This window comes from Passer montanus, unplaced genomic scaffold, assembly GCF_014805655.1.
Source record: "Passer montanus isolate IOZ18808 unplaced genomic scaffold, ASM1480565v1 scaffold21, whole genome shotgun sequence".
Taxonomy (NCBI): Eukaryota; Metazoa; Chordata; class Aves; order Passeriformes; family Passeridae; genus Passer; species Passer montanus.
In genome coordinates, this window is record NW_024366703.1 from 4,247,255 (window position 1) to 4,261,397 (window position 14,143).

The 14,143-nt window shown below is 37.6% G+C and overlaps 1 protein-coding gene across 11 annotated transcripts in view; it reads left to right on the forward strand.

Annotated features, from left to right (window-relative positions):
- Positions 1–14,143, forward strand: part of CPEB3 (cytoplasmic polyadenylation element binding protein 3) — an 83,235-nt gene that overhangs the window by 43,881 nt on the left and 25,211 nt on the right. For 9 of the 11 annotated variants that reach the window (XM_039708702.1, XM_039708710.1, XM_039708705.1 and 6 more), the window contains 3 exons: positions 5,591–5,614; positions 10,101–10,268; positions 12,081–12,170. In XM_039708702.1, the coding sequence (XP_039564636.1) occupies positions 5,591–5,614; positions 10,101–10,268; positions 12,081–12,170 (282 nt within the window). The remainder of the gene's footprint in view (positions 1–5,590; positions 5,615–10,100; positions 10,269–12,080; positions 12,171–14,143) is intronic. The other 2 variants (XM_039708703.1, XM_039708711.1) reach the window with 1 other exon arrangement.

Consider the following 14,143-nt stretch of genomic DNA (forward strand, 5'->3'; position numbering starts at 1 on the left):
GGGCACTTTTTTAGATGTCTGTGTTGAGATTTTGGTTTTGTTTTATTAATCCCATTTATGTGGGGAAGTTGTCATGGCATGACAGAAAATGTAATGACAACAAAACTATTTCATTTTTTATTTTCATGTTTCTGTTGTTTTTAAAATTGCCTTGTCTCCTTAACAGCTATTGTACTTAGCTCTTCCTGATGTGTTGTTTTCAAACGCATATAGCATTTAGGTATAAAAGTTGCTGAAGTAGCTTTTTATATTTGAAAATTTTGCCGATGCTACTGTTATATCTTTAAATAACCTGCTCCAAATTGAAAGCTTGAATTACTTTTGTCTTGCAAGATCTTGGCTTGTTTAATAGCTAATAAAAGCTTTCTTTTTGTAGTGATAATATTCTGGGCAAATGTGTGACTAAATTCCAAGAGTCATCAATCTCATTTAATAGTTTAGTTTTTGCCTATAGGAATTTGCTGAGCCCAGTTGCCAGGTTGGGTTACTAATGTGTCACCATCTTAATGGCATATATAGAATAGCAGAGAGGAATAAAAAACACTGAGAAAGCTTACAAGGTTTGCAAAACTAGACCTGATTTAGTTGTGAAGAGATCTGAGTGACTGTAAGTGGAGGGAATAAATGCCTGATGGGAAGTGTGAGATAGCAAAGGCAGCAGGGTTCAGAGGAGTCCCAGGGTGTGGGAACTCACTTTGCACATCACCTTGTTAGGCCTTTCAGAGCCACCTGTACAAGCAGCTGGTATTGATGCTGCCTTGGAAGCTGGAGGTGAGCTTGCTGATATCTCAAATTACCTTTATAGCTATTTAAAGTTTAAAAAAGGTGAAGGGGGAAGCAGGGCAGCAATAGTAAGTACATGCTTTTTCTTCTTTCTTCCTTTCCGTTTTTTATATTGGCATCTGTGCTTCCAGAGATCCATGTTGGCTGTTACTGAAGGCAGTATCTCTTATCAGTGGCTGCTAAAGGCTTTTTCTAGCAGAGGAAGATTCTTAAATTGTCTTCCTTTTAATCCAACTTGGTAGCTCTTTAATGCCTTCTTATTTGTTTGTTTGTTTTCCCCACTGCTTTTCCTGCCTCACCACCTCACCAATGTGCTTTCCTTCCATCTTTGTGATCCTCTCTATTGTGGGTTAGTGCCATCTGCTTCCTCTGAATTTTAAGATTTGCCAGGCTACTCTAAGAGCATTACACATGATGCTAGAGGAGATGAAGCAGCCTGGCTGTTAAAAATGACAGTTTTATTGGTAACAGATTTTTAAACTAAAATGAGAAGATGAAAACAGATAAAACTTCTCTCTTGCACAGTTGCTTGGCTGCTTGTATGCCTCAGGAAGGGACACCTAAGCTGATTTTGGATATTGAATGCAGTGCATGTGTTTGATTAAGTGTTTGAGGCCCAGTGTGTGGGAATTAGCTGCATACAGCTTACAGGTAGATTGTGTTTTTCTGGTGATGGGAGGTAGTTGTATATGTATGTGAGCATATGTTAGAAGGGAGATTGCTACAACTTGAATTGTTAATATTGGGAAAAAATCAACCACAAGGGACTGTTTAGGTTCATATAACCAAGTTATTGTAGTGCCCACCTGCACATGAAGCCCATCTATCAGTGCAAATTGAGAACCACCTTTTGAACCACTCGTAGGTGAGTGTCCATCTCTGCAATTCTTCTGGATGATCCCTCTGCTGCAGAAAAACACATTGCATAATTATACTTGATTCTGTCACCTTCCCTCAGTTCATGAATGCATTTCCCTGGTATTTTAATTCACTTGTAAACTTCCAGATCCTAAGAACTTCAGACACCCTCTGTTCAAAAGCAAAAGCTTGACATATTTTCTTTTCTGATCTTAGAAAATCATTGCATAACTCATAATGTCCTAAAGCAAGTATTGTTCTGAACTGCTGACTGCTTCAAGAATACAAATGAGCGTTCCAAGCTAGAAGTAAGATTCTGGTACCGTATAAATCAAGGAGGTTCCCAGTCTTGTCAAATAATCTTTCCTTTAGCCAGCATAGCTACAAAATTTCTAGTCTGGAAGTGTTGAAGTCTTTTTTTTTTTTTTTTCTTAGAGGTAATGCTATTTTATGTCAATTTAAGATTTGTCTTTAAGATTTCTTTGAACTGTGCATCTTTGGTATTGTGGCCACTTAACTGCATGAACAAGATAAATAACAGAAGTGAAGAAATAATGTTCTTAAAAATCTCAAAATACTTTATCTTAAGTCTTCCATAAAATATGATAATACAAATAAATGTTGTTGCCTATTTCTAAATTTGAAATTACATGATCAAATTCATTTTAAAGTATGATATGGAGAGCATGTAGATCTAGTCCTTTTGAGTTAATGTTTTATGGATTCACAAATTTATTGTTTCCTAGGACTGCTAATTGTTTGATACAAATACAAGGTGCAGTTTCAGTCCCACATTATAATAAAAGAGCCAAAAAATCCCAGAAAAGTTCTTTTTCATCAGTTTCATGTAGCCTTGAGATGCAGTTAAAATTTGAGTGAGTTTTGATTTACTGCAACAATGGGTAATCTTAGCTGCAGGCTTTGGGGAATTCCAAAGCATTAACACTGAGTTTCCTTGGTTGCTTTGCAAGATTTGAGGTTTGGGGAGTTTGTTCTGCTGGTTTGTTAAAAGCTTAAAGTTCTGTCCTTTGTGATACAGTGTAAAAGTACACTTGCCTTCTGGGATGAGGTGAGTTAATAGTTTCAGGAGAGTTATCAACGGGTGAAAAAGAATCTGCTGTTCCTTTGCATTTGAGGCCATGCAATTTGGGACACAGCATTATGTAACTTTGTACCTGACAGTTACAGAACGTTGCTAAGGATGGACAAACACCAACACAGGGATGATCCTGCTGCCAGCTGCACAATCCATCCGTGCACTTTTTACACGGGAAAATGTTCTCATCCCCTCCTAAAGCACCTGGGTTTGCCTTAATGTGTAATGATCTAGGAGGTACCTAGGAAAGAATCATTTTTGTTGAATTTAGAAACATTTCAGAGATGATTTTCTGTGCAAAAGGACATTTATATGTGGCACCAAAACCAGTACATGGCGGGCAGATGCATTAGTGGGGTACAGTTTAAGGAGCTCCCAGTTGCTTTTTGTCTTCTGTTGGAGTTGCCAAAAAGAGAAAGTAACTTCATATACATAGCTCTGGTAATTTCATTGTTTGTAATAGTGCAGTAATCTTATTTTCTCACAAATGTCTTCATTCAAGAGCAATTCCTAAATTGTTTACTTTCTAAAGTATTTAGTCAAACTGGAGGCATTATAAAATTTACCTGATGAACTATTCCTGCTATTTCATCTGTTGTGCTGTGAATTTTGACTTGTGAGCAAGATGGGCATTTTTTATTTAACTTGTTTCAGATTACACATTCAAACTTCAAATCCTGAGAAAACAACATAATAAAGTGTGCATTGACATTCTGAAAATTCATGCTGAAAAACTCAGCTTCTTGGCAAAAAATAACATTTTAATATAAATACTAGTTACAACTGAGACAATTTTCAAATTGTGTGTACATGTATACAAAATATAAGCAACAATGGTGAAACTTCACCTTTTTTGAGTATTTAAATGTGATGCAGTGTTTTTAAATCAGCAAAAACTGACTTGCTTACTTTGAGTATTTAAATGTGACACAAATCACATTTTTTTGCTGATTTTTTTTAAATCAGCAAAAACTGACTTGCTTATCTTCCTGTTTAAGTGCACTGCACAATATATTTTGCACCTGGAATTTACCAGCAAATATACATTCAGTGACTTTGAGTAACTTTTATGGACTTAAAGATTGTGTGTGAATGCAAATATAGGATAAAAATATTATTCTGCAGTGCATAAGTATTGCATATAAGTGTTATAATATATGAGTAGTAGTAGGGCATTCTATAATTTACAGAAGCTTGTGGTCAATTTCTGCCACCATATACAGATCTTGATCCCAGCCTAAAAGTTTACATTAAGCATATACAACTTTGTTTCTTCAGAAGAAACACAAGAGTCTCTTTCATCTCATACTGAAATAATGCTGCTCTATTTAATTTTTAGATTGGTAACATTCTGAGAAACCTCTTTCAGATAAATTGCTCTCAGAATGTGTCCATAAGTATACCTTGAAGCATGCTTTTTTTGGGAATATGGGCATTCATCAAAACAAGAAGTTACTACAAGAGATCTGACAATGATTCTTTGCCATCATAATATAGGGCAATAACTAGAAAGCAGGAGGACTAATTCTGTTCTTGCTGCAAAGCCAGCTCTGGTGTTCATTCTCAGTATTGCCTGCTATGCAAGAAGCAGGGTCTCTCTCAGGGCTCACCAACCACCTCACTGTGCCTGAGTAGCTGTTCACACAAACAGCCCCTGCTGTCTTCATGTTAAACATAAATTGCAAAGCAATTCATCATCGCCCTTGAAAATTTTAATACACCCCAGTGACATACTCATGTAGTTGCCTTTTTGTGATCTCATTGATAGTGGAAGAAAAAAGGTGTAGGGGCATGAGTTTTCTTCAGGGCTGGAGGAAGAAGCTGCTTGGGTAGAAGAGAGGTTCCTGTGCTGAAGGAGGGCGAGCCTTGCTCGGGGTAGCCCCAAGGCCCCTTGGTCAACAGAAAAGTAGCCAGGGAATGCTGAGGGGTCTGGTGGGTGTGCAGGGCAGGACTGCCAGGCACGCGTCAGAAATAGGAGATGGGAAGGAGCACTGAGAGTGTTTCAGTGAGGAGAGAAGATAAAAACAAGGAAGAGAAAGGAAAACAAAGCTCTGTTACCTCTTACCTGAGCTTGCTTCTGTTGAAAAACCTGCTTGATCCCCAGCCTTCCACATCTGGTTACCTTGGAAGGATAGATGGCTTTTGTGATAGATAGAGATCCTGTGGGGAAGACATGTTTTCCAGATTATTTTCTGTTTTTCTGAAAATTCAGATCAAAAATTCTGATTTTTGCATTTGCCACTACATCATGAAATACAGTTCTAAAGTTGTCCAACATTATGGATTTGCCATTGATGCGTGTCTCATTGAAATGCTGTGTTACTTCTGGTAGTTATGAAGGCATTTTGTCAATCTAGTTTTATTCATCTGAAGGTAATGGCTATTGAGTTCATACTGTTTTAATAGGATTTTAGTTTTTTATATATGGTTAATTATTTAAATTGAAACATAATTGGAAAATATGTTCTCCACAACTATTATTAAAATGCAAAACTGGTTCTTTTAATTAGGGTTACTGCTGATGATGTTTATTTCCATTTAAAACCATAATCCTAAATTACTATTTTATAATACTGTCCTATATGCTTGATTTTTTTAATACCTTTGCCCTTTGCTATGTAGAAAACTTGCACAGCAGGTATGTTCTTTTTTTTTTTTCTTCCCTGGCTGTATAATCTTCATCTTTTTTTCTTGTCTCGTGTTGTTTAAATTTCATCCTGCACTTTTAAATGCCTTTTCCTTCTTTATGGCGGGAGGGGAAAAAGAGAAGAGGTAGAAGCTACATTTTAGTTGCTTTTGGAGCTAAATCTAATGACAGCTGTACCGACAATTTTCTTCTGTGTTTACATGCAGCCAGGAGCTATGGGCGGAGAAGAGGTAAAAGTATTTACTAAATGTTTTGTTTGCTGAATAGTGGGAGAAATAAATATTTAGTTTTCTTGTGGTAAGATGATGTTACCAATTTTTACATTATTTAGTTGATCAATTGCTTTGTATAAGTCAATCTCTCATTCTTCCCTTGCAAAACAGCTCCTTTTAACAGCATCTTAAGGCAATGATGATCCTGAGCTGGTAACTTCAAGTGTTGCTATTACTAGACAACTGGAGGATGACTGAATGTAAAGATTCTCATGACATTTATTTGTGACTTGAAATGCACAGTGTTCCAAAAAAAGATCAGTTTTGGGTTTATGTTTGGTGTTTGTTTGTTTTGTAGAAGTCCAATGTTTAACTGCTGCATGGAACATTTGAAAATGACTTTTTTCTTACGTGAAACAGCTTTTGCTGAATATTAGACTTCATTACATTGAATTGCCTCAGATAGAACATGTGTGAATACCAATACTAGTAACTGTCCTCGACAGTGAATATTGATAATAATTTTTAGAAGGTACAGTATTTGAGCACATTTTGACAGTATTTCATCATAGACAACCCTTAAAACATAAAAGCAAACTGAAAATATTGTATAAATGTACAGTGCTGCATATCAGTTTATTCTGAGAGATGAAGGAGCAAGGACAATAGCAAGTCCAACAGCTGTACTGAGCAAGCCACTCATGCAGCTTACATTTGTCCTGTGCTGTAGCTTACACAGACTGGTTGTTATTGAGAAAATAACAGTAAAAATAGCAACTTTTAACAATTACTTTTAGGCAGTGCCATCTGCATGGGGTACTTTAGCATTAAACTTAATTTTATTTTCCTTTCCATGAAGTTCTCTGCCAGCTATGCAGGTGACATTGTCCCCTTTTCCAAATATAGAATTTGCATCGCATTTGTGAAGAACCTTGGAGACAGATGTACCCATCCCACAAACCAATAGTGTCTAAGGGCTTGTAATTTGTGTGGGTTGAGTGAGGCCATACTAACACAGTTTGTAATACAGAGTTTGCTCTGATTTTGTTCAAAGCTGACGCATTTTAGGGTTTAATGGATAGCCAACAAAAGAAATCTGAAACAAAAGATTCAGATTTTCCTCACAAACTTACTCTCTGTACACATGAACGCTGTTTAATTTTGAGATTGTGGCAGCTGTTTCCAAGTTGATCAAATAGCACCAAAGTAGGAAAGGAGGTAGGAATCAGTAGGATACTATTAATTACTGGCAACTCCTGTTTACTTGTAGAAGCAAAATACAATAATGCAGAAGTAATAGTGATGAATGTATTTTAGGCTGTTTTATACAAATATTAGTGAAGACAAAACAGGACAAACAAGTTTTGAATGTGCTGGCTTTTCAGATTTTTTTTTTCTCACTACCAAGAAGCATGTTTCATTCCACAAGACTTGTTTCCTGTGTGAAATGCAGGCTTTCCCATACTAACAAGTAGATTTGTGTGTGTGTGTGTCTTGTCATTAATGTTAGGGATTTTGACTTGCCTCATTCATATTAAAGTCTGTAATGTTCATGCTTTATCATTTCCTTGACTTTTATGATGTTGGTTTTGAGCTTCCTTAACCTTAAGCATGAAATTCTACAACAGTCTGTTGAAAAATGTGTTGGTTATCAAATATTCTCATATATCCCTCTCTATTATTGCTTTTACCATTTGCTTGGGGATAATATGCAGAGTAACCACAGGCAAGTCTGTGCAAGGACTCATTTTATGTTTGTTATACTTGGATATTTTAATTAGTGTTTGATTCTGTCACTGTGACTAAGCATCTGCAATGAGAAGAAGTTTTGTCAGACATTTCTTGAGGCTTGCCATAAATTCTCAGTTCCCTACTTGATTCTCTGTTTCCTTTGAGAAAAGAGATGAGCATTTCTTTGTAGGTATCATGCTTAGAGCTGTTGAGTCATGTTCTTGGTACCTTGTTTTTTAACTTTTACAACCAGTTTTTCAGGTGCAGATGTAAGCACCGCTGTGGGAAATCAGCCCAAACTATTTTGCTACACTGACAACTCAGAGATGCCCAGGGAGGGGTACAGGAGTATGTTACAAAATAAGTGCATTTAGTGATGCTTTCCCATAATGTTGTCCCAGAAATTTGCCCAGGGGGGTCTCTTGAGGTGATGTTTTAATATTTATTGCCTTAGATTGCATTTTTCTCCTCTTCTTACTCATTCCATTTTCTAAGCCTACATACATTTTTAAACATCCCAAAAAGTCTGTAGCAAGGGTTTCCAAAGTTTGCCTTGCTTTCAGCCTTGGCACATACTGATTGTGTTCAATGCAGTTCATTTTTCCCTGTACTGGAGAAGACCATGAACAGTCATTCCCTATTCCATTGTCTGGGTGCTTTCCATTATTTTAAATGTATTCTTCTTACATTTAGCTCTATACTTGACTTAGCTCTAAACTTACAGAACATCATTTGCATTTATTTAAGGTGCTTGTAGACCACCAAGTGTCTGGCATGGTGCTTAGAGGTGATACCTTGCTTTCTAAGTTGCTGTGAATTTTTATTATTTCCTTCAGAACTCAGTCTCCTCTGCAGATCTGTATTTTATTTGAACACCTTGTTATTAATTTGATATGTCATCTTCCACTAATGGCTCGTGTTTGTTGTTTGTTTACTTTCTTACAAAAAGGTAGGTTCATGAGCAGGAATTAAAAGATGATTTATCTCTCCAGTAATGTCAATCTCTGAGATATTTTCAGATTTCCTGCTTTTCAATGAGTGTTCTGATTTGATATTTTTATACAGTTGCAGTATCCTTAATTATTTTTTCTGTCATGCAAATGTTCTCTTTTATGTTGAAATGCATATGTTTTGTACATGTGCATGATGTGTTTGTCCATTAATGGAATATTCATCAAAAGTCTTTTCTGTTTTATGCTCTAAACCCACCATTTCTGACAACAAGTCTTTGAAAGGTAGCATCTCTACATCCTTCTCTGATTGTGGCATTATTTTTTATGTTGATGTGTAAATGCACAGTAGGATTTTTACTTCAGTGGATTTTTGTGTCTGTAATCTCTTTCATTGTTTAACATTCAATATGTTATTTTTAATCAACACTTTTCTGGTGCCTGATATTTGTAATAAAAGATCAGGCTGGTGTTGTGTGTCAGTGACTTTCCTGACTTCGTTAGCTCGTTTTCCCATCGCAGGATTACTGCTTCTTTTTTAATCTGTCCTTTGCTACTGGAGATAATTACTGATATTATCAGTGTATGTTTTTCTGACAGCTGTCCCTGTGTCTTGATTTTTCTCCTTGCCCCTGTTTTTATTCCCTTCACTTCCCGTGCTGTTAATACCAGTATGGTATTAAACCATAGGTCTTGCTATGTCAATTTCATGTGATTCATTACCTTTGAATTTAATTATGTGCACTTTAAAAAGTATAAATATATTTATATTTGTAATCAACTCCTCTATAAACTGTTTGCATCAATTAATTATAATTCCATTCCTGGGAGAAATCCTCCATGGTGTGAGGGGACACGTAGCCTTTTCAGAGTTGAGGTGTGGTTCTTATTTATACATCTCTCTATATTGCAGGATGTATTTTTCAACTCAGGTATAGGGAATTATTAAATTCCAAAGATGGCAAGTGTTGCTTATATGCAGTCTTTAAATATTTTTTTATCTTCCTTGTTAATAAATCCATTCTTAAGATAATGTGTGTATACTTTGTTAGTAATAGCAAAAAGTTGCTGTTGCATCAGATTGTTACAAAAAAGTTCTTTACTTTTCATTGACAAACTGAGTAGCAGCCATTTATGTTGATTTTGCCCATTCAAGACTGAAAGTTAAACTTTTAACTCAGTAACATCAGGATGACAGGCTGTTCTAGCTAACAATGTTTTCCTTCAAGTGCATGTTTGTTGTTTATTTGAAAAGATTTTTTTTTCTTGTTCGCTGAATCTCTTCACTTCCTGTTTAATATCCACAATCCAAAGCTTTTCCATGTTTATTTTGCTGTTTGCCCCCCTGCTCAGCGTGGGTCTGTGTTCCATGGAGGTGAAAGTGCTGCAGCCCTTGCTGTCAGGATCCTGTACAGCACTCAGAGGACTGTCCTGCTCTGCAGTGCAGTGGCTTGAGGGATCTTAACAGATCCTGAAGGAATGATCTTATGGAAAGTGTAAATCTCTAACTGGTTTGAAATGTAAATCTTGCAAAGGTTATATCTGTAGCTATGACACATAATTTCATCAGATAACTTCCATTTCTATCCATTTGCAAGGGTTTGTTTTAAAGCTAAATTAGGTTTATGGTCTTGTAAGGGTAATAAACTCTTGGAAAAATAGAAACAATGCTAATGAACATGAATTGGAAAACTGGACCACCTAGCTGGGTCCTTTAATGCAAGTTCTGTTAAAGTAAAACAGTAAAAGGGAAAGTTTTTTACTTGAATACTTCATTCTCCAGGAAATAGCATTAACTGTAGCTCCCACAAAATCTGTTCCAGGTCGGTCTTCGCTGTTTCCCTTTGAGGATGGCTTCCTAGACGACAGCCATGGGGATCAGTCGCTGTCCTCGGGGCTCAGCTCTCCGACGCGCTGTCAAAATGGGGAACGAGTGGAACGCTATTCTAGAAAGGTGTTTGTTGGAGGTCTTCCTCCTGACATTGATGAAGGTACTGTGAATCACTTGCATTGCTGAGACATGGGAATTGCCTTTCATATAATTACTATTAAAAAGGTGATATTTTCATAGAGGCAAATGGATTTTCCCAGGTGTGTCTCATGTAGTGCTTGTGGCGTTACTTAGAACAAACACACGCTGCCACCCCCTGCAACACCCAAGAGTTTACCTGACATTCCTGTGTGCTGTAGATCAGAAGAGATGGAGCCAGAAGTGGCTGCCTAGCAGGTCTTCTGATCTGCATGTCTTCCCACGACTGTCAAGTGGGAAAGCTGAAAAAGGGAACTTAGTGGGTACTGTCTCTCCTCCATAGTCTTCCTATTCTTGGATGTGGTTGACTTTAAAGACTTTATTCATGCAGTTCTTGCCAAAATACTGTGGGCTTTAAATAATCAACTCTTGCACCCAGCACTAATGTAGGGTTCAGGTAATAAATATGGGGCAATAGTATGGTTATAAAGTAATAACCTACTCAGCAAGGATGGTCAGAGTTTTTCTCAATCATTATCTGCTCTACTTGCATGTATCCCCACAAACCCTTAGTCCCAAACTAAAATCATGACAGTTTTTGATGTATTTTTCATGGCTGGAATATAGCTGGAATCCATCACTGTCTAGCTTCAATGGGCATACACAGGGAATTTGAGGATGCCTTATAATGAAATGAGGGAGATCTCTAATCTACTGATCTGAAGCCTAAACCATGTACAGTTTTAATGAAGAAATAGTATGAGTTGCCAGTCTGTGTTTACAAACACCTCAAATGCAGTGCCCACATCACACCAAGAGCTGCAGGGCTGTTGTGTGGGGTCTGGTGGGTAATCTGGATCTGCAGCTGTAAGGAGAAGCAGCCCAACAGGGACAACTGATGTGCACATTGCTGGGTCACTGAGAGTCAAACAACATGCCCAGTCTGTCCTGTGAGGCAGTAACATGGTGACCTGGGAGCTGTCACCCTCTTTCCTGAGAGGTCTCCTTCAGTAACCCTTTATCCTTCAGCTCGTCAGGCACACAATATGTGTGTTCTGTCTCCAGATACTTGAAATTCTGGCATGCAATTCATGGGGTCTGAGAAACTGGACACATCTCAAACAGCAATCCAGAAACTGTAAAATCCCACTGCCTTTTCTCCTGATGGCTTGTTACTCTGATCTACCTAACATCACATTAGACATGATTTTAAACTAATTCTTTATTTAAAGTATGTTTAAAGATGTATTGAGAAAATAAGATTTTTTTCAAAAACAATTTAAAATGCTTTTTTTCTGAAGGATTTGCACGTAAAACAAAATTGTCCTATAGGATAGTTCATGATGTGTGCTACATGGTGGTTCCAAGTTGATGCTTAAAAAGTGAAGAAAAAACTGAGTAATTCAAGGCAGATTTCCTGAAGGGCCTGAGGAAGGTGAAATGCCCACAGTGGCATCACTTGCTGCAGCCTCTTTCTAGGGCAGGCTGCAAGGAGCAGCCGTGCTGATACGGAGCTCCTCCATCAGTCCCATGTGGCTGCATCTGACCCTGCTTTGTGGCTATAATTAGAAATAGACCGCAGCTGAAGCATATTCACTTCTGATAGATCATGTTTGCATTTAATCCTGCTGCAGACTTCCACTAGTAGAATGTAAAATCACTTTTTAAAGCAGCCATGTACAGCACAGAGATGAAAGAACATTTAGGCATCTGCTATGGACATCATTGCAGTTTTCACTGTTCTTGTTTTGTTTCATTTTTTAAGCAAGACCTTTTTACCTTGCCACTGTCAGTTTTATGTTCTCTCTAAGGTGCCTCATTTGTTTTTTTGTAGATGAGATCACTGCCAGCTTTCGTAGGTTTGGACCTCTTGTGGTGGACTGGCCTCACAAAGCTGAAAGCAAGTCATATTTTCCACCTAAAGGTAATTAGTTTAAAATATACTTAAGAGGGCTGTTCTGGTAAAAGGAAATTACATCTGCCATGTGGTAATCCACTACTGAGCAAAATTGTGATTCTTTATGGTGAATTTTCTATCTTTCATCAAGCATATTTTCAGCCATTATCCTGATGGGAAAAAAATTTCACAATTTGGTTATTGATATGTGCTTCTCTGTGTGTACTTCTTCAGCACACCTTGAACCCTTGAATTGTGCCTTAATTTGTACCAGCAGTAGGTAGAATGCAAGTTGCAGAAATTTCATAGCATTTCTGTTGTGGTTAGCATGTTGCCAAACCCATGGGAGTAAGGGAGGAAGTCCCTTGGATTGGGTCACTGGTTGGGTGCCCAGTGTTTTGCAGGGAAGTGACCCAGGGGCTGTGACCCAGGAGCTGTGGTCCTGCTCCATATCAGGCACTGGGGCACAGAGCTGGCTCAGCTCAGAGGGCACCTGGGGAGGGCCAGAGTGTGAGCAGGGGGACAACCTCTGATGGGGCAGCACAACATTATGCACACCCGCTTTGGGTGAGAAGGAACAGCTTATGGGAAATCTCTTTGGGAGGGTTACTTGGCTAAATCAAGCTGCTCTTCCTGTACCCTGCTCTCTCTGATTTTGTGCAATACATTCTGCTCTCTTTCACATGTGCCTCTTGCATGTAGTTCCTGAGTTCATTTGTGGTCTGAAACAGTAGCAGCAAGTTGTACAAAATTTCTGGTCTATATGCAAAGATTTCCATTTCTCATTGACCCTGGAAGCTCTTAATTGCTCATTAAGGACACTGATTATTTTGGCAGAACAATGGGCTGTTCAGTCAGTGAACTAGCTAATCCTGAAATATTTTGATAGAGACAGTTTGACTGTAAAAACACACAAATAAAACCCAACTTAATTTATTCAGAACCTTGATTGCTAGAGGCAAGATAACACTGTGACAAATACTTACCCTGTAAACAGTATTTGGGACACTTAAAATCAGAAGAGAAGCCCATACATGCTTCCTCTTTCCTGTTCCATTCTCACCACTCAGCCTTGCTGTCAGCAGTTATGCAGCATCTGTTCTTGAATTTAAAAACAAATCAAACAGCCCCAAAAGCAACAAAAACCACCCCAAACCTCAACCCCCCTGCAATATTCCTAAGGACAGTTGGTAAAATACATGCTTTTCCCTTTTTATGTTATTTTTAAAGATCTCTGGGGTTTTTCTGGCTAGTGAATTCTAATTGTGCCTTCACTTAAAAGTTTTTTTTTTTAAAAAGTAGAAAAGCTAGCTTCTCCTTGTCCTTATTATCTCTTAGTATTCTCTACTTGTTTTCCTTTTTTAATTTTTTTCCTCTTATTAATTCAATAAGTAACTATTTGTTGAATTAACATGGGACTTCCAATTTTCATTTTGTTCTCTATCTGACTGTGGACTAGTTATGCCTTGAAAAACTTGTCAAATGTTTTTGAGTAAGATCTATTTTAGCAAAAGACAAGGGAATGCAGCCTCACTTCTATTTTTGTCATGATTCTAATATAGGAAACAGCTTTCAAAGCCCCTGCCAGTTGCCCTGAACGTCTGTCTGAAAGTGCTAAACAACAGTCAATCCCAACTGTTCCAGATTTATTTATATCTGACTTCTTAGTTATCAGTCAGGGCTGCAGCATCAGACATCCTGCATGCCTGGCTCTGACATTCACTTACAGTCATGGTGAGCTGCATAGGTCAAATGTACTTGATTTACTGTGATCCCACACAGGCAGCACCTACACAGAAGACACAATATTATGTCCAGGAGTCAGAGGGTAACATTTGAATGTCTGTTCTGATTTTTTCACAGCTTTTTGGTATTTTTTTTTCAATAAAGAGTACTTACTTTTCAAAGTTATTATGGAATCATTTTCAGAAGTACCTCAATAAAATGTCTCCAACGCTCATTTTGATCAGAAGTTCCTTTAGACCTAAAATTTAATTTGG